The 27,084-nt window shown below is 60.4% G+C and overlaps 1 protein-coding gene across 9 annotated transcripts in view; it reads left to right on the plus strand.

The window, feature by feature from the left end:
- Nucleotides 1–27,084, plus strand: part of ANK1 (ankyrin 1) — an 83,580-nt gene that overhangs the window by 51,744 nt on the left and 4,752 nt on the right. For 5 of the 9 annotated variants that reach the window (XM_044437570.1, XM_044437572.1, XM_044437573.1 and 2 more), the window contains 24 exons: nt 44–142; nt 785–883; nt 2,123–2,221; nt 2,663–2,755; nt 2,838–2,910; nt 4,149–4,172; nt 5,449–5,545; nt 6,710–6,791; nt 7,874–7,971; nt 9,096–9,320; nt 10,708–10,862; nt 11,752–11,963; nt 12,208–12,412; nt 12,793–12,889; nt 13,245–13,473; nt 14,137–14,262; nt 14,915–15,034; nt 15,564–15,648; nt 17,519–17,599; nt 17,762–17,893; nt 19,199–19,345; nt 23,692–24,081; nt 24,168–24,240; nt 24,841–25,114. In XM_044437570.1, coding sequence (XP_044293505.1) covers nt 44–142; nt 785–883; nt 2,123–2,221; nt 2,663–2,755; nt 2,838–2,910; nt 4,149–4,172; nt 5,449–5,545; nt 6,710–6,791; nt 7,874–7,971; nt 9,096–9,320; nt 10,708–10,862; nt 11,752–11,963; nt 12,208–12,412; nt 12,793–12,889; nt 13,245–13,473; nt 14,137–14,262; nt 14,915–15,034; nt 15,564–15,648; nt 17,519–17,599; nt 17,762–17,893; nt 19,199–19,345; nt 23,692–24,081; nt 24,168–24,240; nt 24,841–25,114 — 3,315 coding nt within the window. Of the gene's footprint in view, nt 1–43; nt 143–784; nt 884–2,122; nt 2,222–2,662; nt 2,756–2,837; nt 2,911–4,148; nt 4,173–5,448; nt 5,546–6,709; nt 6,792–7,873; nt 7,972–9,095; nt 9,321–10,707; nt 10,863–11,751; nt 11,964–12,207; nt 12,413–12,792; nt 12,890–13,244; nt 13,474–14,136; nt 14,263–14,914; nt 15,035–15,563; nt 15,649–17,518; nt 17,600–17,761; nt 17,894–19,198; nt 19,346–20,549; nt 21,563–23,691; nt 24,089–24,167; nt 24,241–24,840; nt 25,115–27,084 lie in introns of those variants that run through there. The other 4 variants (XM_044437571.1, XM_044437579.1, XM_044437575.1 and 1 more) reach the window with 3 other exon arrangements.

Genomic DNA, 27,084 nt, shown 5'->3' on the forward strand with positions numbered 1-27,084 from the left:
CCGGCTGGCCCCCGCCTAACCCAGGCTGTGCTTGTCTTTCCAGAGTGGCCTCACTCCGCTCCACCTGGTGGCTCAGGAGGGACACATCCCCGTGGCAGATGTTCTGCTCAGGCACGGGGCCCGTGTGGATGCGACGACGCGGGTGAGTCCTCTTGCGGCCTCCCCCCGCTTCCAGGAAGTGCTCTGCCCCAGGCTGGTGCTCTGGGAGAAAGCCGGAAAGGACCGCGTGGCAAGCTCTGGAACGCTCCTGAGCATGCCGCGCTGTTGTGGAGGGCAATTCAGGGGCGGGGGAAGTCACGCTTGCCTTGGGGGCTTTCTGCTGCTCCATCCTGCAAAAAGAATTCTTGGTGCTTTGGGTTTTGAAGCACGTCTGGATGTTCTCCTTAAACTTCTGTGTTTGGGGCTAGCCCCAGGATTAGGAACAAGGCTAATTTCCCAAGGACAGTGGTAGACCTGACTCACACAGAACAACAACCCACAATGTGGGCTGAGTATGGGTTGTCTTACGTGCAAACCCTTCGCTATGGTTGAACCATAAGTGTTCAACCTCAGACAAGCCACAAAGAGAATCCATGGATTACTGGTGGGTTCTAAATGCTGGATCGTCCACGGTCAACCAAAAATCATCCATACTCCCCCCCCCCCCCGTACGATGTGTTATGATGTGTAAACGAGGTCATGGTTGCATCTCTGAATCTCTGTGAAGATTTTTTTGCTGAGAAGGGAGAATTGCACCCCAAACCACCTGCAACATGAGCCCCGTCCCTTTCTGTCCACCTTGCAGATGGGTTATACCCCGTTACACGTGGCTTGTCATTACGGGAATGTCAAGCTGGTGAAGTTCCTGCTGCAACATCAGGCAGATGTCAATTCCAAGACCAAGGTATGAAAACAGTCCCGTGACTTACTTGCTTTGATGGAAGCGACTGCAGCGCTTCTGGGCCTGGATTGGCCAGGAATGCCGAGTGGCGTCTCACAGAGTGCACGGAAGGGAAGACCAGGTGGGCCGGACACAGGCGTCCAGCATATCACGCGCTTCGGTGCTTCTCGGCACGTTTCTCTTGCCGTGGTTCCTTCAGCTACCTGACTCGGGTCCCGGCCTGTCTGCTCGGTGCTGGTGCTGTCTCAGGCCAGTGTGACTTGAGCCAGTACATGGTTTTCCACTTCTAAAGCAAGCCAGGGTGGTGAAGTGGGTACGAGCGTGGGACGGGGACTCAGGCGGTCTGGGTTCAAGTCCCTGCTCAGCCACGGAGCCCACTGGGTGACTCTGGACCAGTCACAGACTCTCAGCCCAGCCTACCTCACAGGGTTGTTGTTGAGAGGATTTCAGGGGGGATAACTCAAGCTGCCTTTGAGTTCCTTGGAAGGAATCAATGGTGGGATATGAATATAATAAATAAATAACAGAGTCACGATCCACATATTTTTAACGTGAGAAATGTCCGTGACATAGAGATGTGTCTGTAAAATACAGGTGCAATTTGTGCAGACTGCATATTTTATTATTATTATTATTATTATTATTATTATTATTATTATAACATCCATGTGCGTCCAAATCGCAGCCTCCTTTTGAAGCAAAGCACACCACCCTCCCAGCTCCGCGGCTCAGCCGGCTTCTGGCTCTCGAGTTGACAAGTGTGCCGGGCGCGCGCAGGCCGAGTCCTTCCACGACGGCCGCACGAAGGCCGAATTGTTTTCCCCTTTGCCAACTGCCGGATCCTGTGAACAGGAGGCGGCAGGTGGAGGGAGAGGCCACCTGTGGCCTCCCGGGTGGCTCGGCCCTTCCCCTTCCAAAAGGCCTCCGGGGGGGCCGTGCACCTTAGCCAGACACCTCCCTGCCACTGACCACCCAAACTCTCTTACTGGCAGCCCAGGGAGGGTGTCCCCCAGAGACCCCTTCATTCCACCCATCTGCGTAGGCACTCCTCTGGACAGCCTGCTCCCAGCCCAGGTAGACGGGCTGGGGCTGATGGGAACTGTGGGCAGAAATATCTGGGGAGCCTCACCGGCGTGGAAGTGAGTGGTGCCGTCAGGGCGAGACACCAGGTGCTCCTGCCCCGAGTTCGCCAGCTGGTCCTGGTGGCCCTCGCTGATGGTGGTTCTGTCGCTCCCCTTGCAGCTGGGTTACACTCCTCTGCACCAAGCCGCCCAGCAGGGCCACACCGACATCGTCACACTCCTGCTCAAGCATGGCGCCTCTCCCAACGAAGTCAGTTCGGTGAGTGTGGAACGCGACGTCCCTCGGGAGCTGGCCCCTCACGGGCCGGACTTGCCTCCCCACCTTGGCCCCCGTTTCTCCGGCCTCTCGGCAGAAGCCCTCCCGTGCCCAGCCTGATGGTGTGGGAGGGCCGCGTGCCAACCTCCCAGTGGAAGCGGAGCGAAGAAAAATACGCTGAAGATTAAAAAGCAGGAGGGGAAGACAAGCTCGGGGTGCCAAGAGCCCTGCCTTCGGGCCTCACACTGGGGATCCGGCTGAACCGAATCCATGATGCAAAGGAGTGGATTTGCATGAATTAGGCCGGATGCCCGTGCAGCTTCTCAGTGCAAAGTGGAAATGCTCGAAGGCGGAGCTGAAAATGACGCTAGAAAGCCAGAGTGGCCCCCTGTCCTGGCCTGAGGCTCACACAAGGCGTGTGTGCGCTCCTCTCTCTCTCTGCAGAACGGGGCCACCCCTCTGGCCATTGCCAAGCGGCTGGGCTACATCTCTGTTACGGATGTCCTGAAAATCGTCACCGAGGAGACCAGCTCCCTGGTGAGTCCCCGGCCGAGCCCCCTGGGCGTGCTTTCGTCGTCCCGGGGGGGCCCACTCCTGTCTGATCTGTTCCCTCTTGCAGCCGTTCGGCGACAAGCACCGCATGAGTTTCCCAGAGACCGTGGACGAAATCCTGGATGTTTCTGAGGATGAAGGTCAGTTCCGAGGGGCTGGCTTCCTGAGCTCTGGGTCCCGGATTGGGAGGGAGGCATGGAAGGGTACAAAAGGAGAGCATCTCCTTCGACTTCTTTTGTGAGCCAAAATTTGCACATCTTTTCCATTTTCACCAGCCATGCCAGATGCTTTTTGTAGAAAACTGGGTCAAAGTGATAAATGGAAACGAAAGATTCCCAATCCTTTTTTCCTGCTTGATAAAGTGCCCCTTTCTCTTCCCCGCCCCGTCCTGCATTCCTCCCGCTCCCAGCCCCACCCCAGTAGTACTGGGATGAGCAGCTTGTCCTTTGAGCCTTCATAGATGACTTGGCAGTAAGCCAGAGGTGGCTCGCCACCTTTCTTTGTATTCCGCTTAGGGAGTGTGAGACTGTCTTTCTTCGGGTCTGACCCCTCCCAGCCCAGCCTTCAGGGAAAAGAGTTCACCTCCCTGGCAGTACCTGAACCTGGTCGTGGATGGGGCTGAGATTACAGCCCTCGGTGCAGAAAGCAGTCTCTTTGTATCTCACTGTAAAATTCCATGTTATTCTTTTTAACTACAAAAAATTGGCTCAAGTTTCTAGCCCTGCGGGGGCAGAGCTATGCTTGAAGTGGCTTGAGTGATTCCTGCTGAAATTCTAAGAAGGCTGGAGAACATTTTCAGCCTTCTGGGACAGGGATTGCCTTTCTCCAGCTGCCTCCTGCCTCTCCCAGAATCACGCAAGGCGCTGAGGGGCACAGCGCGACCCCTTTTGGCAAACATGCCCCGTTTGTGTCGCTGAATGCAAGCAGGAACTCAGCTCCCGGGAGAAGCTCAGAAGCTCTCGATCTCCGTCTGTGCTTGAATGCTTGCACTTCGCAAGAAGTGTATCTGCCCAGCGTCTCACCTGTGTGAGCGAGCATCCCCCTCCCGAAAATCACATTTTGGGCTTTAGCCAAAGGGGGAAACGCATATTTTCCATCAGAAAAAGAAGGGCATGTTTTTCAAAATGCGCTTTTTTCAACTGGGGAAAATGCAGGGTGCAAAAATGCCATTTTTTCCTGATTGAAAATGCTCAATTTCTGCCAAAGAGGCAAGCCGAGATTCAGGGGGCAAGTCAGAGAACCTCCGCAAGTGTCTACCCGCCCTGGGAGATGCCTGGCCAGGCCTCCGAGCGGCCCCTCCCGGGTGTGACCCCAGCGGTGCCGCCGCCGTCGCCCCAGCCTCTCGTTCAACCCTGCTTTTCTTTTTCTTGCTTTCCAGGCACTGCTCATGTACCTCTCCCGGGTATGAACTGTATGTTGTCTCTGTAGGCTTGGCTCTCCGCCCCACCCATCCGTCCCATTCCACCCCGTGGGACCTCCCGGGCGCACACGCCTCCATCCCATGCCACATGTGGCTCCCCCGGGGCCGCCTGCCCAGCCGCCGCTCCATTGTGTCTGTGGATGGTGGGAGGGGGTGGCCGGGGCAAGCGACTGCATGGGTGCCGTTCCGTCGTCGCTGCTGCGCACAAGCTTCGACCCACGCCAGAAGGCCTGCCGGACCTTCCTGGGCTCCACTCGGCAGGTGGTTGGGTTTGGCCCTCTCCTCGGGCCGAATCAGTCTTCTCTTCGCATCTTGGCACCCCTTGCTTCTTGCTGCTGCTCCCGAACCTCGGCTGCCTCTCCAGGCCCTTTTCCTCCATGCAGCCCCTCCCCTCCCTTTCCCACCCCCCTCCACCAGGTCCTGAGCTGCCCCACCACACAACAATCCCTGCCTCCAGCAGCCAGGGGAGGGATCCCTCCTTCATGGCTCCCCCAGCCCAGGCAGCAGGCTTCCTGGCCTGCTCTTCCACCCAGCTCGCTCTGAAGGACCTCGGCAGTCCTGGTCTGGAGCCTGGGGGGGCTTTACGGAGAGCCCTGCGCGGGTTGGAGGAGGCGTTGCTGCTCGGCGTGTGGGCGCCTTTGGCTCTGGCCAGATCGGCACGATGGTTCCTCCATTTGGGACCCCGAGTCGCAGGTGCATTTGGGCCAGAGGTGGCAGTGGGGAAAGCAGCGTACGCGCATCCTGGAGGCAGAACCTCTGCCCGCCGGTGCCCAGCTCTCCAGAATCCCTGGTCTGGCCGGCTGAAGCGCCCTTCGCCAGCTTGCCAAACCGGCGTTGCCGTTGGCTCTTCCCTGTGGTTGGAGTCCATGCCGTTCCTGGCTGCACTTGGACCTTGCAGGGTCTCAGGAGCCTGTGGCAAAGAGCCTCACCGCATTGGGCCTCGAACGCCAGCCCTGGTGATGCCCCTGCAAGCCAACTGGCCGTGTGTCACTGGGGTCACGGGAACCAGCCCAGCGGAGAGCGGCAGCCCCGGAGCCCCGAGAAGAGGAGCTGGACCGCACCTGCTCGCCGTCCAGCTCCCCTGCCCTCCCTCTCCTGGCCTGGCCTGGCCTGGCCTGGCCTGGCCTCGAGGCGGCAGGAGGTCAGCCATCTCTGTGGCCAGGTGGGCCAGAGGTGCTGAGCTGCTTTGCTGGCTAGCCAGGCCCGCTTGGCCGCTGTCCCCGCCAGCCTTGCATGCCCAGCCCCATCTCTCTTTCAGGAGAGGAGCCGCCTGGGCCCAAGGCACCTAAGCAGGATTTGCAGTATCAGGAAGATGAGAGAGAAATTGTGGAATTTGTCCCCAAACTGGACCACACGTAAGACGCGCGCCATGGGGCGGGGTGTGGGGAGAGGAGGAGGGCAGGGCTGCATGTTGCTGCTGCAGATCGGGTCCTGGGGAGGGGGGGGGGAGGGGGCGGTGAGCTCCCCAGTCAAGAGCTGGCAGACATTCCCTGCTCATGGGGAATATGGGTGGAGATGTCCCGGGGAGTGAGCAAGAAGTGCTACCCATATCTGCATGTCCACCGAAAGGGCTGCACCCTCCACCCACCCCTCCACCTGCTGCTGCGGGAGGCTTGGGGCTCTTGCGCAGGTCTCCGGAGGCCTGAGCAACACAGGGCCAGGATGCTCGGGGGGGGCAGCTTCCCATGGCAGGCAGCCCGAGCCCTCGGCCTCCGGAAGGGCGCCCCTGGTGGTCCATTTGGGAAGGAGAAGCAGCAGGGCTTTAGTGGAGTGGCCCCCGCCCCGTGGCGTCCCCTCCCAGCCGAGTCCCGGCGTGCACCCGCATCTCTGCTTTTGGCACGGGCGGAAGGTCTTCTTCCAGGCAAGCATCCCTGGTTTGCCCATTATTGTGTTAATGTCCCTGCTCTTATCACGCACGTGTTGGGTTCTGCACTTCGATTGATATTATACTGCTGAGATCTCTCTTGCTGTGGGGTAGTTTATCCACCCTGCAATACATCTGGAAAGGCTTGAGGGCTCCGGCTAGCTCTGTAGTGGACACAGGGGCCCTCTCCTCCTCTTTTCTTATTATTTTGTTAACTAACTTAATAATGCAATACAAAAATACCTCAATAACAACAAAAAAATAAAAAGGGGGGAAAACTTGCTGTACAAATGCAATTGAATCCTGTAAATCAGTCAGAACAATTAATGGTTAAATTATATCATGCTGAACACAGAAGGTGCTCCCCCACACCGGGACCCTGGGCTGCCTGACAATTCTTTATGTGTATCTACATGTATGCCCCTCGTCTCGCCTCCTCCTCCTCCTCTTTTCCTTCCTTCCTGCCCTGTTGGTGGGCATCCCGTGTTCAGCATCTCAGCGGCCTTCCCTTCCAGAGGATCCCTTCGTTGCGGCCTCCTGGGAGGCAAATTCCTTGGTCCACAGATCTGCAGGGGAGGGCGGGTGGAGGACCACTCGTGACTGGCCCGTATTTATTCGATTGTAAACCTCCCCCGTTTCTGTGCTCCCTCCCCAGAAGGGAAGAGTCGCCCGCTATTCCGCGGATCCCCTGCGTCACACCGGAGACGGTGCTGATCAGGCCAGAGGAGCCGGAGCAGGTGGGTGTCTGGCCCAGGGGCTGGTGGGTCTGAGGCCCGGCGAGGACTGGCTGGGACCTTCGTGGGCCAGCTTGCCCTGGCCGCATCTGCAAGGCCAACCTCCAGCTCCCCCGCCTCAGTCAGGGACTGGGCCAGAGCGGGTTGGAAGGAGCCAGGCTCGCCTCAGTGAGGCGCATCCGGAGTACCTCTTGCACCAAGGTTTGCCTTGCGCCGAATTTACGAGTATTCCTTTTCCAGCAGCAGGTAAAACGGTGCTCCTTTGTCCTGGCCTCTCCGTGCGCCCATTCACCGGCCTTAAAGGCCGGTTGTCCTCACTGTCGTCATTCTTTTGCCATTCGGCTGTATTTCACCAAGTCTGCACAGTCTCCGTTGCACTGAGTCTTTGTGCTCAATTACTGTGATTTTGGGGATCCTGCCGAGGGCAGCGTAAAAATGCCGAGGAGCAGCAAGCGGGGAGTGCAGGGTGACCGCCTGCCCCCGCACCTGGGGCGCCGCTGCAGTTGTCCAGTTCCTGGGGGCTCTTTGCTCCCCGGCCCATCTCTTCCCTGAGTCGTGCAGAGGGTTCTTGGGAAATTTGGGCAGGTGGGCATCCGGAGGTAGACGAAGGAAGCTGAATGGCCCCGGGGCAAAGAGGTCAAGGCGTGGGAGCTGCCCCGGACGTGGTTCCACGGGGCAGAAGTCAGCAGGTGCACTGGATTCCCAGCAGGGGTACCAGGCGGGGGTCCCAAGCCATGAGTCCACCAAGCACAGGGAGCTTCCCGCTCCGGAAAAGGCTGCCTTGCCGCTGCCGTGGGGCTTCTCCCACTGGGAAGGGGCACGAGGCTGCCTGAGAGCAGCACGTCACTCTTTGGGAAACAACCGTGGCTGCTGGGCTTGGTTGGAGCATAGCGAGTTGAGCCCGAAGGGAAGGGAAGGGAAGGGAAGGGAAGGGAAGGGAAGGGAAGGGAAGGGAAGGGAAGGGTGGCCCCCGCCGAGTGGGGGGCTGGTGCGTGTGCTTGGGGGGACTGGCCCACCCCAGCTGCTGGAGCTGCTTCAGGGCCAGGATCTGCTTTTAATTGGGACTCCGCTTCTTCCCCACCCAGCCTTCCAAGGAATTTGACGAGGAGTCCCTCATCCCAAGCAGCCCGGCCACAGAGACGTCGGACAACATCAGCCCAGTGGCCAGTCCTGTCCACACGGGGTGAGTGAGTTCTCCCTCTCGGGGACCAGTGCCCCGCGGGGACCCCCGGGAAGCCCCCCGAGCAGGCCACTGCCTCTAGGAAGGTGGGCCGCCTTGTGCCGTCTGAATGCTCAGAACGGCGACTCCCATCATCCCCATGCATTGGCCTGGTGAGCTGAGGCTGACAGGAGTTGTCCGGAACATCTGGCAGCCACCAGGTTGCCTACATAGAAACAGAGTGAGTCAGAAGGGGTCTCCCGGGCCATCTAGTCTGACCCCGGGCTCCAGCCGGCTCCGCTCACGACGTGCCCACCATGTGCATGTCCAGCCTGTCCTTGAACACCTGCACTGATGGGGCCTCAGCCACCTCCCGTGGAAGCCCATTCCACCCCTCGGGGCCCTGGCTGTCCGGAAGTGCTTCCTGGCATCCACCTCTCCCCCTGCACGTTAGATGACCGAGTGGAACCTTTGGCCGGTCTGGCCAGAACTGCCTCCAGAGCATCCATGCTGCTCCTTGGAGGCTCCAGGGAGGGCGCTTGCGGGACAAGCCACATGCACCGAACGGGCACTGTTGCCCTGCTGCAGCTCCCAAGGGCCTCCTGCCCACCGGAGGTGCCGCAGCAGCAAAAACCTTGCCAGCTCCTTCGATTTTGCTCCATCTGTCTGCCTCTCTCCGCCCCATCCTGCTATCTCTGGCGAGGCTTTTTCCATGTATTTCTAGTCGCCCGATTGCCCTCCTCAACCTAAAAGGCCCACGGAGCGGCTTGCATGCAGTCAGTAAGAACTGGCACGCGCAGCCCGCAGCCCTTCGCCCCCAGGACGCAAAAGAGGACAAAGCCTTTGGAGGCCTCCGGCACTGCTTGCCTCCCTCCCTCCCTCGGTGCAGCCTGACGGAGCGGCCGGTGGGGCGTGCTCGCCCGTCCACTGCCGCCTCTTCCCAGGGGATGGCCGAGGTGCCCGTGTGGCCCGCCCAGACCGAACTGGCACCCGGTGGCGGGGGCGTGGTCCGTGGGCTGGGGAGCAGCGGCCCGCACCGCCCACCCGGGGAGGGGCGCCTCCGCCCTCGGCCTCGCGCACGTCCGGGAAGGCGGCTCCGGGGGAAGCCCAGGCGGGGCCAAGCTCAGTCGCGCTCTTCTGCCCTCCAGGTTCCTGGTGAGCTTCATGGTGGATGCCCGCGGAGGATCCATGCGGGGCAGCCGGCACAACGGTCTCCGCGTCATCATTCCTCCCCGGACGTGCGCGGCGCCCACGCGAATCACCTGCCGCCTGTTCAAGCCCCAGAAGCTGCAGACGCCGCCGCCGCTGGCCGAGGAAGAAGGGCTGGCCAGCAGGGTGATCGCGCTGGGCCCAATGGGGGCCCAGTTCCTCAGGTGAAGGCCCCTCGCCGGAGCGGCAAGACAGCCCCTCTTCCCTGGAGGAGTTAAGGGCCCGGTTAGGCTGCGCTCGGAGCAAGAGCTCCTGTCACCCACCACGTGGCTGGGAGCCGCCGGTCCCGATTCCTCGAATTGCTGGCCCCGAAAGATCCCGAAGCCCTAAACCCAAGCAGAAGCCACTGCAGCATCGGCCTTGTGTGCACTCATGCACTCAGTGGAACCGGATTTTCCACTCTTGTTTCCCATGCAAAGCATCCCAGGCTTTCCACATGGAGAGGCCATACTGTGGAAGAACCTGGTCTGTTCACCGGGAAACATTCCCACCGGCAGCTTTCAGTTGCATCATAGAAGGCTGTGTGTCACGGGAACGTTTTCCGTCTCCGTGCATAACCTCATGCCCACCACCGGCAGGGGCTTCTCGTAGCACTGCTACCTGGAATGGCAGGTGGGAGTGAGCACCTCAGCGCAAGAGCCGTGCAGTGCAGTTGCTGCCGGGTTGTAGCCTCCCAGAATCCCAGGAAGGAGCTCTCTGGAGCGGACGGTTGAACGTGGCATTTGCCTGAGGGAGCAGCTCCACTTGGGGTCCGTCCCATCGGCAGTTCTGGTTACAATCAGAAGCTGCAGGAGAGCCGTCCCGGCCATTCAGAGTGGGGAGAAAATGTTGGGGAGCCACCAAGCGAAGGGTCTTTGGGAGAAGCACCCCATCTGACGATCTCCTTTCCTCTCCGATGGGCGAAGTTTGGCTGGGAAAGAACTGCACCTTTTGTTCCTGCAGCTCTTTCCCGGCAGGGTGGTTCCCAGAGAAGGCCACTGCATCATGCGTCTTATGCTCAGGAGTGGCGTTGCAGGCTAGGTAGCTGTTGACCGGGGAGCTCCCGTGCTCTTTTGCTCTCCTTTGGCCAGTGGCAGGAGCACTGCTTCTCGCAGGCTCTCACCTGCCAGGGTTCCCCCTTCCCCCCACCTTCATCTGGTGGCTTCTCAGCTTTCCTGCATCGCCCACTTGGCCCTGGCCCTGCTGATGAGCCAGCCAGAATCGCCAGAATGCAGCTCCCCCAGAGCGCCTTTGAAGTGGAACTCGGCCCTCAAGCTCAGAGGCTCAGTAGCCTCAGGCCAGGCCAGCGGCCCAGAGCAGGGGCCGATGGGGCCGTTTGGGGAGCAGCCCTCCTCTCCTCCCACCAGGTGCACCATGGTGCAGTGCTGACTCTCCAGTGAGTAGCAGGTGGGCGCCCCTCCCTGTCTTTCTGCACACAACACACTCCTGTGGCCGAAGGAGCCAGAGCGGGAGCTGGTTGGCCCCGACCGCGGGGCTCACCCTTCCATCTCTGCCCACGACCTTTCGGTGACACCCGCCAACTCTGGGCCCTGACCCTCGGCTCTCCCACAGCCCCGTGATTGTGGAAATCCCTCACATTGCCTCGCACGGGCGTGGCGACCGGGAACTGGTGGTCCTGCGGAGCGAGAACGGGACTGTGTGGAAGGAGCACCGCAGCCGCCAGGGGGAGAGTGCCCTGGACCAGGTCCTCAACGGGATGGACGAAGGTACGGAGGGAAGAGGCGGGGCGGGGCAGGAGCACCGCGGTCGTGCCAGGCCCAGGTTCTCACGGCAAAGGTCCCGTGGCTTGGAGGCAGGTTGTCTCAAGGGCAGTCTCGGCCTGTAGGGTTCCTGGTGCGTCGCAGCATCGGAGCCGTCGGGCATTGGCGAGCGGGACTCGCCACGGTCCCAACCACGGTGTGTGGGAACAGCCCCTGGCAGGCAGCGGAGGAAGGGACCATCCCAACAGGCGTGCGGCGGCCCCAGCCACCCTCCGAGGCCACGGGAAGCCTCCAGAGGCTTAGGAGGAAGCCTGGGCGTTTCTGGCAGCTCTTTGGCACTCCCGAAGCACCCAAAAAGTTTTGGCAAAAACGGCCAAACCGGCAAACCGTACCCCTCTCACACCATTCCTTCCTGCTTTGGGGGAGAAATGATGGAGGGAAATGCACTGACATTTTCGGCTACTGAAAACTGTCGCTCTCTGGAGAGACCGTAACCTTTTCATTGCTGCATGTGCGGTTTTTCAGTCCAGCAGATTATGTGGCCCAGCAATTTGCTAATGTCTGTTCTGTGTTTTGATGGCATGTCTAGCTCTTGCCCGAGCTCCACTTTTTGAAGCCGCCTGCCCGGTTCAACGGTTGCTTTGATTTCTCTGTTTGCCCCACTGGTGGCTCGGCTTTTTGTAAGGAAAAGGGCCAATGCTTTCAAAACGTAACGACTGGAAGGATAGGAAAGGTGGGCTTGCAAAACTGCCTTGCCGGTCCATTGATTTGTTATACCGGCTTGAATTCTGTGCCGGCAACCATGACGACGGCCTGGATTTCTTCCTTGTGTCACCTTAGCAGTTCTCCCATTGTGCACAGTGTAAGGACGTGGCCCTTTCTGCCCACTTTGCAGAGCTGGAGAGCCTGGAAGAGCTGGAGAAGAAGAGGATTTGCCGGATCATCACCATGGACTTCCCCCTCTACTTCGTGGTCATGTCCCGCGTGTGCCAGGACTATGAGCTGATTGGCCCAGAGGGCGGCTCCCTGCAGAGCTCGCTGGTGTCCCACGTCCAGGCCACGTTCCCGGAAACCGCCGTCACCAAGAAGGTCAAGCTAGCCCTGCAGGTACGGGGATGGTGGGATCCGTGCCGCAGGGTGGGCTGGGATGAAGCTTGCTTTTCAGCTGGGGCTTGTCGGGGGCAGAGGCAGACTGAGGGGTCCCGCTGGGCGAATGAGCCACTGACCAGGGAGCGTCTCTCGAGGACATACCGCTTCTCCTGCATCCCCATGGACCGCACTGCTATTTCGGCCGCTCACTGCCGATAATCCCCACAGAGGCCCACCGGCTCTTTTGCTGTCCTTCCCGCAGGCGCAGCCTGTGCCGGATGAGCTGGTGACGAAGCTGCTGGGCAACCAGGCCACGTTCAGCCCCATCGTGACGGTGGAGCCGCGCCGCCGGAAGTTCCACCGGCCCATTGGGCTGCGCATCCCCTTGCCCCCGTCGTGGAGGGAGAACCCCCGGGACAGCGGCGAGGGGGACACGACCAGCCTGAGGCTGCTCTGCAGCGTCATAGGTGGGAGGAACGGTTTGACGTTGAGGAAGAAGCCCCCGCTCCCCCTTTGTGACCCCCTTTGCACAGAGCCCAATCGGATGGGCATTCAGGATTGGCGGGGGAGGCCACGAAAGGGGCGGACACACACGGGGTGCTCTCCTGGCCACGAAGCGCTTCTGCTGACCCCCGACCCTTCCCTAGAGTGAGCACAGGGTCCCCCTCCGGTCCTCCCCCGCCCTTCCCCTTGAGCCCCTTGGGCAACACTGTCCCGCAGCGTGGCTCTGGAGCCCGGGGGGCAGGAGCCCGTGCCAAGCGCTGTTTCCCCGGCCAGGGGGACGTTTCGGGCCGGGCACAGGGAGCGTCTCCGCAAGGGTCACGTGTGCCTTCGTTCTCCGTCTCAGGGGGCACAGCGCCGGCCCAGTGGGAAGACATCACCGGGACCACAAAACTCGTCTACGCCAACGAGTGTGCAAACTTCACCACCAACGTATCGGCCAGGTGCGTGCGAGGGTCCGTTTGGGAGCGTGCAGCCACTTGGCCCGCTTCCGACCAAGCGGGCAGCTTCCCTCCACTCCCCACTTGGCGATCCTGTTCGCACGGCGGCTCTGGGTCAGGTCATAACGTCGCAACTTACGGCTTGGCTGCCAGCAGGTGGCTCCCTCTGCCAGGGTGAGAAGGCCTACCTGGCGGGGCTGTTGTGAGGGTGCCAAAGGGAGCGCCCCCTGCCCGCTGCCCTGAGCTTCTCGGGGGGCCGCAAATAATTAAGCCAGGGAGAGCCCGACGCCCACACCGCGGCCTCTCGCGGCGGCACGGCTGGCCCCAGCCAACTTGCCCGTCCCTTCCCGCTGCCCAGGTTCTGGCTGGCGGATTGCCCACGCACGGCCGAGGCCGTCCACTTCGCCACCCTGCTCTACAAGGAGCTGGCGGCCGTGCCCTACATGGCCAAGTTCGTGGTGTTCGCCAAGATGAACGACGGGCGGGAGGGCCGCCTGCGCTGCTACTGCATGACCGACGACAAGGTGGACAAGACCCTGGAGCAGCACGAGAACTTCACGGAGGTGGCGCGGAGCCGCGACATCGAGGTACCCCCGGCTCAGCCCCCCGCCCTGGCCGCCTGGGGCTTGGGGGGGGGCCCCCGGCCTGGCAGGAGCAGGACTGCGCTGCACGCTTGGGTCCTGGGTACTGAAGGGGCGCCTCCTCCCCTCTGTGCCCGCCTGCCCCTTGAGACCGGAGGCAGAGGCCCTTCCGCGGGAGCCCTCCTTGAAGGAGAGCAGGAGGGTGGCTGCCCGGAGAGGGGCCTTTTCGGTGGTGGCGCCCCGGCTGGAACACACGCCCCAGGGAGGGTCGCCTGGTGCCGTCGCTTTATTCCTGTCAGCACCAGGCAAAGACCTTTTTATTTTCCCAATATTTTAACAGTTAATTTGTTTGATCCTTGATTTTATCATTATTTATCAGATACAGCGTGTTTTGTGTTGTATATGGTTGCTTTGATTTTTGTCTCTTGTAAGCTGCCTAGCGACTTTTCGTATTGGATGGCATATAAAAACTCATTACAAACCCCATCACCCCATCGATGCGAGCAATGGTTGGGGATGCTGGGGGCTGTAGTCCCACACTGTCTGGTGATCCAAGGCTTCAGACCAGTGGGCAAGGTTCCTAGCCGCCCGTCTCTTTCTGTGAAGACAATGCCAGGAAGCCGCCGGGGCAGCGGGAAGCGTTTCAAGCAGCACTGCCTCCTTCCGCAGGTGATCGAAGGGATGCCACTGCACACGGAACTCTCCGGGAACCTCGTCCCCATCAAGAAGGCCGCCCAGCAGCGTAGCTTCCAGTTCCAGGCCTTCCGGGAGAACCGGCTCATCATCCCCGTCAAGGTGAGGGCTGGGAGGGCGGGGGAAGGGGGCCCGTGCTCAGCCGCTGCAGCGAGCGCGGCTCTCCCCTCGGCCACGGGCCCCAGACGGCGGTGCAGCCCGGACCCTGGCAATGCCTGGCCTGGAACTGGGCTCGCCTGACCCGTCCTGCTCCGGCGGGTGACCGGCGAGGGCCCTGCTCCGCTTGCGCCCCCGCCCTGCCCAGGTGTATTCGCCAGAGGAAGGACTGGCAGAGGGGGCAGCTCATTGATCTAGAAGGATCCCCCACACTTGCCCGCTCGGCTCGGGAAGGGCACTGCTGCTGGGCCCCGAGAGGGTGCGATCCTGCACCGCCCTGCCCTGTGCCAAGAGCTTATGGGTTCCGAGAGCCTTGAAGGGGATCTCCGAGCTGTGGTGAATGCCCGGGACGTGGAGAAGAGGGGGTGCTTGGATGCCGTTCTGAGAGGCGGTTGGAACGAATGGAGCTGCTTTCAGAAAAGAGCGAAAAGAAGAGCCGGACATGGGCACTCTGAGTCGGGAGGGAATGGGGGGGCAGACGAGCGCTTCTGAATGCTGGTCGAGGAAGCGCCGGACCACTGGCCCTGAGCACCCCCTGCCCCCAGCAGAATCTCTGTGGTCAGCTCTCCCCCCTCCCCCCCCGTGTTTTGGGATGCAGGTCCGGGAGAGCAGCCGGGAACCAAGTGGCTCCTTGTCCTTCCTGCGGAAGCCTATGAAGTATGAAGAGCTGCAGCACATGCTGTGCCACCTGAATGTCACCATGCCCCCCTGCTCCCAGGTACGTGGCAGCCGCCGGGCCCAGGCCAGGCCTCCCCCTTGCCCTTCCCTTGGCCACAGACACTGGAACCTCCCAGTCTCGCTAACCTGATGGAAGGGTCGTTTTGTCGTCGTGCGAAAGATCTTGAAGACACTGCAGGACCGACACAGCATGTTTTAAAATCGCCAGTTGTGGTAGCTGCCATTAAATACCATAGAATCCTAGAAGAGTAGAGTTGGAAGGGGCCATGAAGGCCATCGAGTCCAAGCCTCCCTCCCAAGATTCCCTCCCCAGCCCCAATGTTTTACCCGATACAAAATGATGAACATATCCAGGATTGCTCTGAACAAACTCTGGAGATGACCGTTGTTTCCTGGAGAATCTGGGCCCTTCCCAGGATCCTTGCTGGATGCGGAAAAGGGTTGGGTGTTTTTGCCTCCGCTTGCTTGGCATCGGGTAACCGGGTCCCAGCGCGGGGAGCATTCCTTCCAAACGACCCCCTTCCTTCCTGGTGGAACTTGGCAAGTCACAGGCTTCCCTTTGCCCCCAGAGTTCCGGCAGCGAGGAGCGGAGGAGGACGCTGACACCGCTGGCCCTGCGCGAGAGATACAGCCTGCTCAGTGAGGGCACTTTGGGTAGGTGGCCAGGGCGGCCGGGCTCCGCTCAGGGGCCTTCCCTGGAGGGGGGGCCAAGGCACGCTCCGGGCGGATTGGTTTGGGAGTCGCATACACGCAAAGCCCCTCTGAATTTCAGCTGGGCCCCTGCAGGCTTAGACCCTCCCAGGCTTTGCCTCCTCCCTTCACTTTGGCTGTCCTCAAAATGTGACTTCCCGCAGTTCTTGGAAGCCGGGGCAAGGCTCATTTCTTGGAGGGTCTGGCGCTGAGCACTTGCAGCTTGCAAAGGTGTTCGGGGCTAACAAAGCTCATGCGTCCTCAGCCCTGCCGATTGCTCCTGCGGAATAAGATTTTGGGGAATGGGTCGACAAAGGGAGATTCTGGCAGTGGGCTGCAGAGGGGCCCAGGGAGCATCAAACGCGTGTTGACGGGAGGCACGGGAGGGCTGGCTGGTGCTTCCCGAGGGTGGCCAACTTGTGGCCCTGCGGATATTTTGGCGGCTGTTCCCGTCAACCCAGCCAAGACGAGCAAGGTGAGGAGCGATGGGAGTCGTAGGCCAGACAAGCCGCCCATTCGTCGTCTGCCCCACGGCATCAGGCATGGCATGCACTGGGAAAGGTGTCCGCAAGACCGCTGGGCAAAGGGAGTGAGGATGATGCCGAAAGATCTCCTGTATCCAAGAGGGCAGGATTTTGGTAGGAAACGCAGAGGAGCTGATGTTCTTGCAAGCCAGGGGTCCTCAAACCTCTTCGCCAGGGGGCCGGTTGAAAGGGGCCGGTGCTGGGCCGGTGCTGGGCGTGGGCCAGCAGGGTGGTGCTCCCGGAGGTGCGCACAGGCCAGCACGGGGGCGGGGGGGACAAGGCGAGGCGGGGGCAGGCACACGCCGCGAGGCGGGCGCTCGAGGCAGCGGCTGGCTCGCTTGGAGAGCCTTTTCCCCGAGCGAGCGAGCAAGCGAGCGAGCTGCTGCCTCTCCGCACGTGGGTCAAGGGGGGCCGCGGCAGGCGTGGGCTGCAGGTCCAAATGGGCATGGCGGGCCGGATCCAGCCCCTGGGCCGTAGTTTGAGGACCCGTGTTGTGAGCATTACTAGCTGTCTTTTCTTCAGCCTGGCCAGCGGGTGACGCTCTTTGGGTAGTTTGCAAGGCAAGCGCTCAGTGCTGTTCAGCCGTCCGCTCGGAGAGTAGCATCGTCACTGGGGACAGCACTACCTGCCGTAAATACCCCTGGCAAGGGGCTTTCCCAGGCGGCGGAGAGATCCAGACAGGGAATCTTGGCTCTCTTCAGGGCTCTCTGGAGACCCGTCCAAACCCTCATCGTGGGAGGGGCTGTGATGGATGGTGCTTTGCACAATCTGTGGCTAATGAGTTTTCGCATCTGTTCCTTTGGGGTTATCTTTCTGGGTTTTATGATTTCTTCTTTCAAGCAAGGATGTTTTCATGCTTAATTGCAGGGTATTTTTACTTCTAGAAATTGCATTTTCTTGTAAGCTGCTTTGAACTTTTTGGAAGGGAAAGATTTTTCTTTCCTTATTTGCACTTCCTTATTGCAACAAATATTTGCTAATATGCGTACATGCAGTGTTAAACTGCATATCAGAGATCGTCATGTCTTTTGGTGCTTGTCCATGTGAGAAGCCACAGCAACCCGTCCAGGCGCTTCCCTCGATTTACTAGCTGTCCACAGGCAGGGAGTTCAAAGGCTCTTCCGAATCAAGAGCTCCCTCCTGCAGAAAGCTAGCTGGTCAGGCGGAGGGCGCCTGCTTGGGGAGCAGGGAGAGGCACTCCTCCGCCTTCCTTTCCACAGCCTGCAGGCTCAGAAAGGCCTCGCCCATGCCGGAGCGTTTTGGTACCCGCAGTCTTTCTGAGCCTTCTGCCCCAACCTGCCCCCTTTCAGGTTCCGTCAGCAGCACGGAGAAGGACAGGAGTGACCTGAAAATGGCTGTCATCGCGGAGCACCTGGGGCTCAGCTGGGCAGGTGAGCAGGGCGGAGTTTTGCACGCGGAGCCAGGCGGGCCTGGAGGGAAAGCGGGCCTGTTGTCGGGGCTGGGCCGGGGAAGAAGACGCACCGCTGGCCCCGTCCCTGTCCGGCCACCACGCTGACCTGTGTCTGCCTCTCCCTGCCCCTGTCCCCATGCAGAGCTGGCTCGGGAGCTTCAGTTTGGTGTGGACGACATCAACGGGATCCGGGTTGAGAACCCCAACAACTTGCTTGAGCAAAGCGTGGCCCTGCTGAACCTGTGGACCAGCCGTGGCGGCGAGAATGCCACCAGTGCGTGCCAGCGGTAGCCGGGGGGGGGGGGGGCTGTGGTCACCGCCCCCTCCTTCCTGGAGAGACACCGGCCTCGGGCCCCCCGGGAATGTTTCCTTGCCCAGAGCCACCTGGCATTCCTTGCACGGCACCCAAAGACACGGTGCCTGGAAACCCGTCTGCATGCTCCCCCGCTGCCCCCTTCAGGTGGAGGCCCCGTAGCAAGGTGCTCTCTGCGCCTCTCTCCACCATCTTTGGGGCAGCCCATACCAAACTCCACAGATGGCCATTGCCGCTGTGAGAAGGCCTTCCTTCTTTCCTTCCTCTGCGTGGAAGAGAGTGGGAAGCGCCTCTTCCACGAGGAAGCAGGCCGGCGCGCTTCTGAAGTGTTGCAGAACCGGGTGGAGTGCTTGGCCGATTCGTTGACTTTTTCACTTACCTGCGTGGCAGGCCTAGTTATTAGCCCCGCTTAACGGCAGAGAGCTCTGTGCCCTCTGTGGCAGAGTGCCCACTTGGTACACGGGAGGTCCTGGGATGGATCCCCAGCACCACCAGGTAGGGCTGGAAAAAGACCTGCCCCAGATCTCTGCGAGCTGCTGCCAGTCCGTGCCAGCGGTATTGGGCTAGATGGAGTCTGGTGCAGCACAAGGCTGTTTCCAGTGTTCTTGGGCCAAACTGCAGGTTACATTCCTTGCACGGCTTCACGGAGGGTCAGGACTAGTGTCCAGGATCAGATGCAGCTGGCCTAGGTTAGGGTTGGGACGGCCTTCCCGGAGTCTGACTCTCTTCTGCTCGTGGGGCGTCCTCTCACGCCTGGCCCAGGCTTGGGAAGCGAGCCGAGTGGAGAGGAAATCTGCAGCTGCTCGCAGAACGTGGCTTGCGAACCAGCGGCCTTCTTCTGCTTTACCAGTTGCATGTGTGGCAGGAGGGTGCCATTCCCGGAGGGAGCCACACAGGCAGCGGGTGTGTTGGACCAAGTCCCCCACGTGGCTGCGAGAGCGTGGGCTGGGGCCCCGGGAGTCCGGCAGATTCCCACTCCAAAGCGGGCTCCACACCCCTCCCCAGCCTAGGTGCCCCAGGGGCTGGGGAACCGGAGTGGGCGTGGCTACCGCACCCGTGTCCCACTCGGGGGCTCCGGGGTGGCCGCCGTGCGGGCAGGGGGCCGGACTCGCTAGCCAGACGCGGCCGGATCCAGCGCGGCTCCTCCTCCGTTTTCGAGCAGCCACGCACAAGCGCGCTCTCGGCCGGTGCTTGCCGCTGGCCACCCAGCCGCTCTCCGCGGGACCTTGCGCCCCTCGCCGCTAACTGGACCTTCTTCCTCGCCAGTGGAGAACCTCTACACGGCCCTGCGCAACATCGACCGCAGCGAGATCATCAACATGCTGGAAAGCTCCACGCGGCAGAGCCGGAGCCTGAAGGGCGACAAGCGTTACGCGCACCGGGACTACTCCCTGTCGCCCTCCCAGATGAATGGTGAGTCCCGGCCAGCCCTGCCGGATCGTGGCGCTGAGTGTGAAGGCCTTCTCCCTCCCCCCAGGCCCCCACTGTCCCCCTCGTCCTGTGCTGAGGGCATGAGATCAGCCTCCGCCCCCCACCGATGCCGCTTCCACTTTGCCGAGTCTCGCCTGGAATGGGCCGGCACAGTGCTGGAATCAAAGGAATCCACAGTCATGGGCCCTGGGCTGTCCCTGGGCCCCGGGATGTAGTTGGCTGTTTTTTGCACAAGCGAGGCAAGAGGGAAGCTGCGGCGGAGGAGTCCACTGAAGTGGTAGCTTGCCACCGGGTAGCCGGTGGGGCTGCAGAAGATGCCCGAGGTCTTGGGACCAAGCGTGCTATTTTTAAAAAATATCTTCTTTGGCCAGAAAGATTTAGGAAAATAGATGGGATGGGGAAGAAGCTAGGGGTGTGGAAAAGAGAAGAAGAAGTAGGGAGCCAAGAAATGGGGTGGGGGGAGACCATGGGTAGGGATAAGCGAAGGAGAAGACATGGAGGTGCAGACCTGGCTTGAGGGAGAATTTGTTGTACTGTGGAATGAGAGTGTAACTCGATGGACTGGAGGCAGGTGAGTGGATTGTTTGATGTGGGGGTTGGAGAGAGAGAACCTGCTTGGGTGCACAGCACAAGGGAGAAGAGTGCTGCTGAATTTTGGGAGTTGTAGTCCAGCATGTCTGGAAGGCACCCAGTTGCAGAAGGGTGGGCTATGCAGTCCGGGTGTCCGCCAGTTCAAATGATGCTGCGCTAGTGGGGATGCAGAATGCCTCTCGCGGGGTTGTGCTCCCACCTTTGCTGCGGAGGGATGCCTGGAGTCCGCTGCAGAGGCCGGGGGCAGTCAAGTGCTCTGTGTAGATGTGGGACCCGGGCGGAACTGCGAAGGCGTGGCTTGAAGTGCCGATCTGGATAGGCCTCGAATTGTGCAAGGTGTGAACAGAGCTGTGGTCAGCAGGCTCTCGGTGAGGGGCACAGGGGCCAGGCGGGAGGAGAAGAGACGCTTCAGGCTTCTTACACAAGTCCGATGTGCGCGGCAATTCACTTCGTTTTGCTCCAAGGACTGGCAGTGCTGTGACTGAGCGCTGCACACGTGATTTCAAACACGCTCTTGCTGTTTCTCTCCTTCCTTCCTTCCTTCCTTCCTTCCCTCCTTCCTTCCCTCCCTCCCTCCCTCGCATTCCACCCCCAGTCTGGCCTGCCCTCTTTCACATGCTCTCCAGCCAGAGGGGAATCCTGCCCCGTTGTCCTCGGACCTCATCCTGACCTCTCTCCTGCTCTTTTCCCACTTCGGCTGTCTCCACTGTCTCGGTTTCTCTCTCTCTTCCTCCTCTCCGTTCTTCGACCGGGGTCCTCCGAGAGCTTCCGCCTTCGCCTTCGCCTTGCCGCAGCATGCATGACGCCCCCCCACTCCCGCAGGCTTGTCCTTTTGTACGGCCGTCGCTGGCCACTGCCTCTCGCTGCCCCCGCCGCCCCAGCCTCCCTGCCTTGTGTCACCGCTGCCGCTTGCCGGCCGGGGGGGCTGCTCTGAAGCCCGCCAGGACAGATCGGCTCCCCGAGGAGACGGCTCCTGCCCTCATGTGTGGGCAAGTCCCGCAGCAGCTGCGCCATCTTTTGAGGGCTTCAGGCAGCAAGGGGAGCCCAGGAGCTGATTCCATAAATCCAGGGGCGCCCGGGTCTGCTTTTCTGCAGAATAGGATGGACTGGCATAGACACCATTGCAAATACCCTGGTTGTACTTTGGTCTAGCTTGCCGAAATCCCACTTTTTTCCATGAAGGCTTTTGTGGAACCTTGGAGAGGGGGAACCTCAGGCCCCAGGGGCCGCCCCGGCCCTCCTGAGCCCCCAACATGGCCCACTTCCATTCCCGCCATAACCACCCATTGGTGTTTCCTCGCCTTCCCTATTGTCTCTCCCCCCAAAAGGTCGAACTGCCTTGTCTGAGATTTCCTCACCTGCAGGGAGAGTTTTAACTCACTATCTGCTGGTCTTTTTTGTATTTTGGCCTCTACCCCTTTTGCCTTTGGCCTCACCACCTCTGAAAAGCTGCCATGGAGAGCTTGCCTGAAAGAAAATGCGGACTGTGGGATGAAAGGAGTTCAGCCTTTCCTGAACAGGCATCCCTGTTTGTTTTTGACGGCAAGGCCCCCGGGAATTGCCTGTTCTTTGGGGCAGAGGGCAAGTAGTAACTGTCCTGCACAGCCTTTGGGGGTCCCCCCTCTAGTGGGACAGGGGCCCATCTCTGTCCGTTCTGTGCCTGTTTGGCATGGGTTTTGGCAAAAGCTCTTCTGCCCCTCTTCTTGGGCAAGTCTTTTCATTCCAGTTCTGGGAGCCCCCCTCTGCATCTTTGTACGGATTTGCCCCTAAAGCAAGGACTTTCAGTGCATATTTGAGCCAAGAACTGCTCAGAGACCTTCTGCAGGACCCACACGGGCCCTGAGTTTGTTTAGAGTCCCGGTTTTCCTCTGACCGTGTGGCTCAAGCAGCACAGTCCGGAAGACAGGAATCAAGCTGGGACTCCGTGATTGTTTCAAAAAGTGTTTGAGGCAGTTTGCAGCTTCCATGGCAGGAGGCGAGCTTCCCAAATCCAGGACTTTCCAGATGGTTGGGACTACAATTTCCAAGAGCCCTGGCTGAGAGTGGATGGGAATTGCAGTCCAAATCATTTGGCATGTAGCGTGTTGGAGCAGGGCAATATTCACTTGTCTGCCCTGCCCTCTAATCAAGCAGGTGTGTGGAAGCAGAAACAGACGGCAACATCTGCTTTGCTTTCCAAAGGACGGGGGAGCATCAGCTCCACAGGCAGCAATCTTGCTTGCAGGTTGCCTTCACCTCCTTCAAGGAACCTGTTGTAGCAGTGCTGGTTCTTGCAGCAGAGGATTCTGGGAAAGATGAGGGGTGCTGAGGATTCTGGGACAGGCGAGGGCTTGTAGAAGCCCTGCTAGTGACACAGTCCAGTAGTTTTTCCCTTTCCCTGCCTTTCTGAGTGAGATGGAAAGAATGGAAACGCAAAAGAAAACAGTCCTCATTGAAACAGAGTTTGCATAATCGTAAAGTCTTTAATATGAGCAAGAAAAATGGAGTGTGTAGCAACTTCTCAAAAAAGGCTTCGGGGACTGACAAACCCTCAAAGAAGTCCAAAGCATGTGCAGAAAATGGTGTTCAATTATTTGTTTTATTTTTCCCTGGACTAGAAAAAGCCAACTGATTCATTATATATATTTAAAAAATTGAAAAGATGCCAAAGTGCTGCACACTGGACTTTTTATCTCATTAAAGACTTGAAGGGAGTTCTTATTCATGAGGCTCAATTATTTGTGTTGGGAGACATCAATTTTGTAACACAAATGGAAATTGGGGCCAGAATGCTCATTTGTAGTACAAATGCCTCTCCTCCATTGACGTCATTCTCCCTATCATTATTAGCACATTGCATTCGTATGCTGCTATACGCTGCCTTTCTTCTTGCGAGGAGGTGGCTTACAAGATTCTCCTCCTCTCCATTTTATCCTAACAACAACTCTGTCGGGTAGGTTAGGCGGAGAGGCAGTGCCTGGCCAAAGGCACCCAGTGAGCTTCATGGCCAAGGGTGACCTAACCCAGATCTCCGAGTCCCAGTCCGGGCACGGGGCTTCTTGAGCCTCATGAATGAAAGCCCAGAACTGCCTGGCATCTGTTTCATTGCCACGTTTTCTTTTCCTTTCCTCCCTCTCTGTCTCCCCGTGGGCGCTTCCAAGGAAGTCGTCATGGGCAGCCTTGCTCCTTGGGGCCCAGCGCAGTGGATTCAGGGGACACAGCTGAGGAAAACCCTGGCGCATCAACCCGCCGCTTCTAGTCTAACTAGGACCCTGCCCGTGGGTGATCGTGCTCAGGGACAGGGGGCTTTTTGTGCTCGGGAGCAGAACCCCAAGCCCAGCCAGGTCCCCGGGCTTCCAGAAGGCCGAGGCTCTTCCCTCGCACCTCCCGCCCAAGCACACCGTCTGTTTGGTGGTGTCCCGGATGCGTGCGGTTTTCCTCCCCGTTCTCCTGCCGTTCCTAAACCGTCCTTCCTGGCGGAAAGAGGGTCGAGTGAAACCGAGCTTGCGTTCGGAGCGTCTCTGCTCCCATTGGCCTGCCCACAACGGAACCAAAATGAAATTTGGATCGCGGGCTAAAAGGCTCCTCCGCCACACCGAGCCTCATTTGCCCGGCTTGGCCCACTGTCCCAGTGGCTGCGTTGCCTGACAGCCAGGAAGAGCCGCAGGGCACGGGGGCGGGCACCCCGTGGCCCACACGCTCCCGCCCCGCCGCCCCGCCCCGGGAGTCAGCCTGTCGCCCTCCGTCTGCCCCTGCAGGTTACGCTTCGCTGCAGGACGAGCTGCTCTCCCCCGCCTCCCTGCATTACGCACTGCCCTCCCCGCTGCGCGCCGACCAGTACTGGAGCGAGGTGACCATCATGGACGCCATCCCCATGGCCGCCACAGAGCAGGACGCCCTCATGGAGATGTCGGACATGCAGGTGTGGTCTTCGGGGCTGACGCCCTCGCTGGTGACTGCCGAAGACTCCTCCCTGGAGTGCAGCAAGGCCGAGGACTCGGACGCCACGAGCGAAGGCCGCTTCCCGGGGCAGCTCCCGGGGGACGTGCACGGCCCGGACCCACTGGGCTCCATGGACCTGGTCGAGGACGACACAGTGGACTCAGACGCCATGAATGGCCTCATGGACTTGCTGGACCAGGAGGAAGGTCAGAGGTCAGAGGGGAGGACGCCCGAGGGGGAGCCCGGGCCCGGCGGGGGGCCGGGGCTCCGCGTGACGCCTCTCTCCTTCCAGGCCAGCAGAGGGCCCAGGCCCGTGGCTCGGAGTCGCCCGCCGTCGGCCGCGGCTCGGACAAGGGCAAGGACAGGTGAGCGGCTGCCCCACCACAGGAGGGGCACTCGGCTCCCGGCACAGCTTGGCGGCCTCCCGCACGCCCCGATGCCGTCCCCCCGTGGGCCCACGCGAGGCTCCCCTGGTGGGCATCCCCGGCCAAGCGGCCGCCGCGTGTCAACAGGCGGGCGCCCACGGCATGGCCAGGTGTGGCTTGGCAGAGGAGACGGGCACACAGACACCACGCGCTGCTCGAACTTGCCCTCTCGCCGTCCTGCTGAGCGGCTGTTTGGGAAGCCGGTGGCAATGCTGCCAAGAACGTGGTGGAGCGGCCCCGTCTGGGCATGGCTGCCACACGAGGGATGTGCCACCTGGAGGGCTGGGGGCTCCCCGCCGCTCCCAGATCGCTCCCCTTGGGCAGCCGGTGCGAGGTCGAGGGGCCAGCTGCTCCCAGGGAGGGCACCTGCTGCAGTGCAGCTCTGCTCTTGACCCTGGGGGCAGCGAGCCACCCTTGCCCATGTGGGGCTCAGCAGGGAAGACGCCTGCCCGCCCGCCCGCCCACCCACCCAGTTAGTCCTCCTTGCTGGCCTTGGAAGAGGCTTGGATTGGGCAGCCTGCCTTTCTTCTCGGCCCACAGACTAGGCGACTGGGCAGCGGAGAGGTCCTTCATCTCCAGTCTGTCGGACCTGCCCAAGCGGCCGCCACTCGGCTCCCCGCCTCTGCTGCAGCAAGCCGTGCCCTGCAAGGCGCGTGGCCGGGAACGGGAGCGGCTGGAGCACACGCGGATCGATTCCTCGGAGGAGCGGCAGAGCCCTCCGCCACACCGGGGCTGGGGCCTCCAGGCGGGGAGGGAGCAGGGCCTGGCCCGGTGGCTGGAGGAAGCCGGCAGCAACTTCTTTGGACACACACAGGTAGGGGGGCGCCGGGTGCTACAGGTCTCCATTTCCCCGCACAGGCTGCAGTCCCACAGGTACAGACCAAAGTGCTCCCACACAGGCTGCCTGGAGCCTTTCCCAGGAATTGCTTCTCTGCTGCAAGCTGCAAGAACCGCAAGCTGAGTCCGAGGTTTCCAGCTGGCCGGAGATGCAGCCCTCTGTGTGTCTGTTTTCCCCTTGCTAGCTCTCCCCATCAGCGGCAGGCCTGACTCCCCTGACCAGCCAGAGAGGTGCCTAGGGCAGGCCCTGGAACGATGGCGGGGAGGCTGTGGTGCGGGTCTTTAAAATCCATGCTTAGATGAGCGCGATGCTTTCTTTGGTGGAAATGCTATTGCAGAAATGCTATTTGTGTGCGTGGATTCAATGGACCCCAAACAAAGCTTCGGTGCTACTTAAAAACCATCCTTAAAAGTTTGTTGATAAACTGGCATCAGCCTGACAGGAAAGTGTGCCAAGCAGTCATTTTAAGAAATGCTCAGAAAGGGTGGGAAGATGATAATGGAGCGAAGAGCCCCTGCAGTCTACGATAAGCCCCCCCCCCCCCGAAGGGTGGTTTTCTACCCAAGGCATTTATTGTACCCTCTTGATTCCTCATTTGTGCTAATTTGTGCACGTGCTTTACAACACTGGCATTCTCCAGTCTCTCCCACGCATTGAGCATGTCTGCAACTTTTTTATTAGAACAAGGCTAAAATGCACAATTAAATGTTAGAAAACGGTGTTGTATTTTTGCACTTCCACCGCCTTTTGGTTGTATAACATATACAAAGGCAGAAGTAAAACCCTGGGGAAAATGCGATGTAGAGGAGCTACGTTTTATTCTTAGTCTGGAGGTGGTAACCTCAGCAAAGCAGCAGCGCAGAACGGGTTAAAAGCTTCGTGTAGAAAAGCGCTTTTTGGGGGCGGGGTTGATACTTTGTGTGTGATGTTCTAGCTGATTATAGGGGTAACTGCTTTGAGTTATATTATTTTAAAAATTTAAGCAGAATGTGCATTTTCAAAGTAGAGCGATAAAAAGTACAATCACAAACACAGTGCCAGACTTAAACAAATGGCTGCTTCCCAGACTCGGTGCTGGCCGGGCACTCTGCTTATATTATGGGGAAGCGGGCACTGGCCTCCCTTAAAGGGTTGTTGTAAGAGCTGGAAAGCCACCGTAGGCAGCATGTTGGACTGGGCCCCGGGAGATCCGGGCTGTAGGCCCGGGCTGGCTGTGATGCTCACGGGGTGCATTCGGGCCAGTCACTGGCAATTATGCCATACCCAATTTCACTGTCTTGTTGGGAAGGCGAAACAAAAGCCAGCTCCGGCTCCTTGCAAAGAGGGAGAGCGAGCAGGATATACTTGTGTCGCCGTGAGCACGAACTAAAACTGTCACGTCAGCGATCAGCGTGGGTCCAGTCCTGCCAGCTCGGAGGAGCCCCGCGGAGGCCTGGCCCGCTCGCAGCGGGTGCGAAGGCGAGGGGGCACAAGAGGCCCCTGTGCGGGCGCGGCGTGCGCGCCGCGTCGTCCTGAGCTGGGCTCCCACGGGGTCAGCGCGGCGCGTTCGCCGGCGAGCGCCCGGACGCCTGGCCAGGGGCGCCCTCGCGGGGCCGCGCGGCGCTATTTATATCGCGCCGGGCCAGCCCCTCGGCTTGCTTCCTAATTGGGTAGCGCCTGGTCTCGCCCAAGGCCGGGCGAGGAGGCCCCGAAATAGCGCCGGCAGGATGCCGGCGGCGGCGGCCGCCGAGCGGGCGGGCGGGCGGACGTGCGCGGCCTGCCCCGCCGGCGAAGTCGCCGCCGGGCTAGCCGCAGCCGCCAAGCCCGGGGACCGGGGGTCTGCGCGCCCCCTGCCGCGAGGCGAGGCGCCCCTTCCTCGGCGTGCGGGCGCCCGCGTGCGGCCTCTCCCCCCCCCCCGCGGAGGAGGGGGCGGCGAGGCTTGGCCGCGTGGCCGAGCGCCCGCCCCC

This window comes from Varanus komodoensis, unplaced genomic scaffold (assembly GCF_004798865.1).
Source record: "Varanus komodoensis strain SLA01 unplaced genomic scaffold, ASM479886v1 scaffold30, whole genome shotgun sequence".
Classification (NCBI taxonomy): Eukaryota; Metazoa; Chordata; class Lepidosauria; order Squamata; family Varanidae; genus Varanus; species Varanus komodoensis.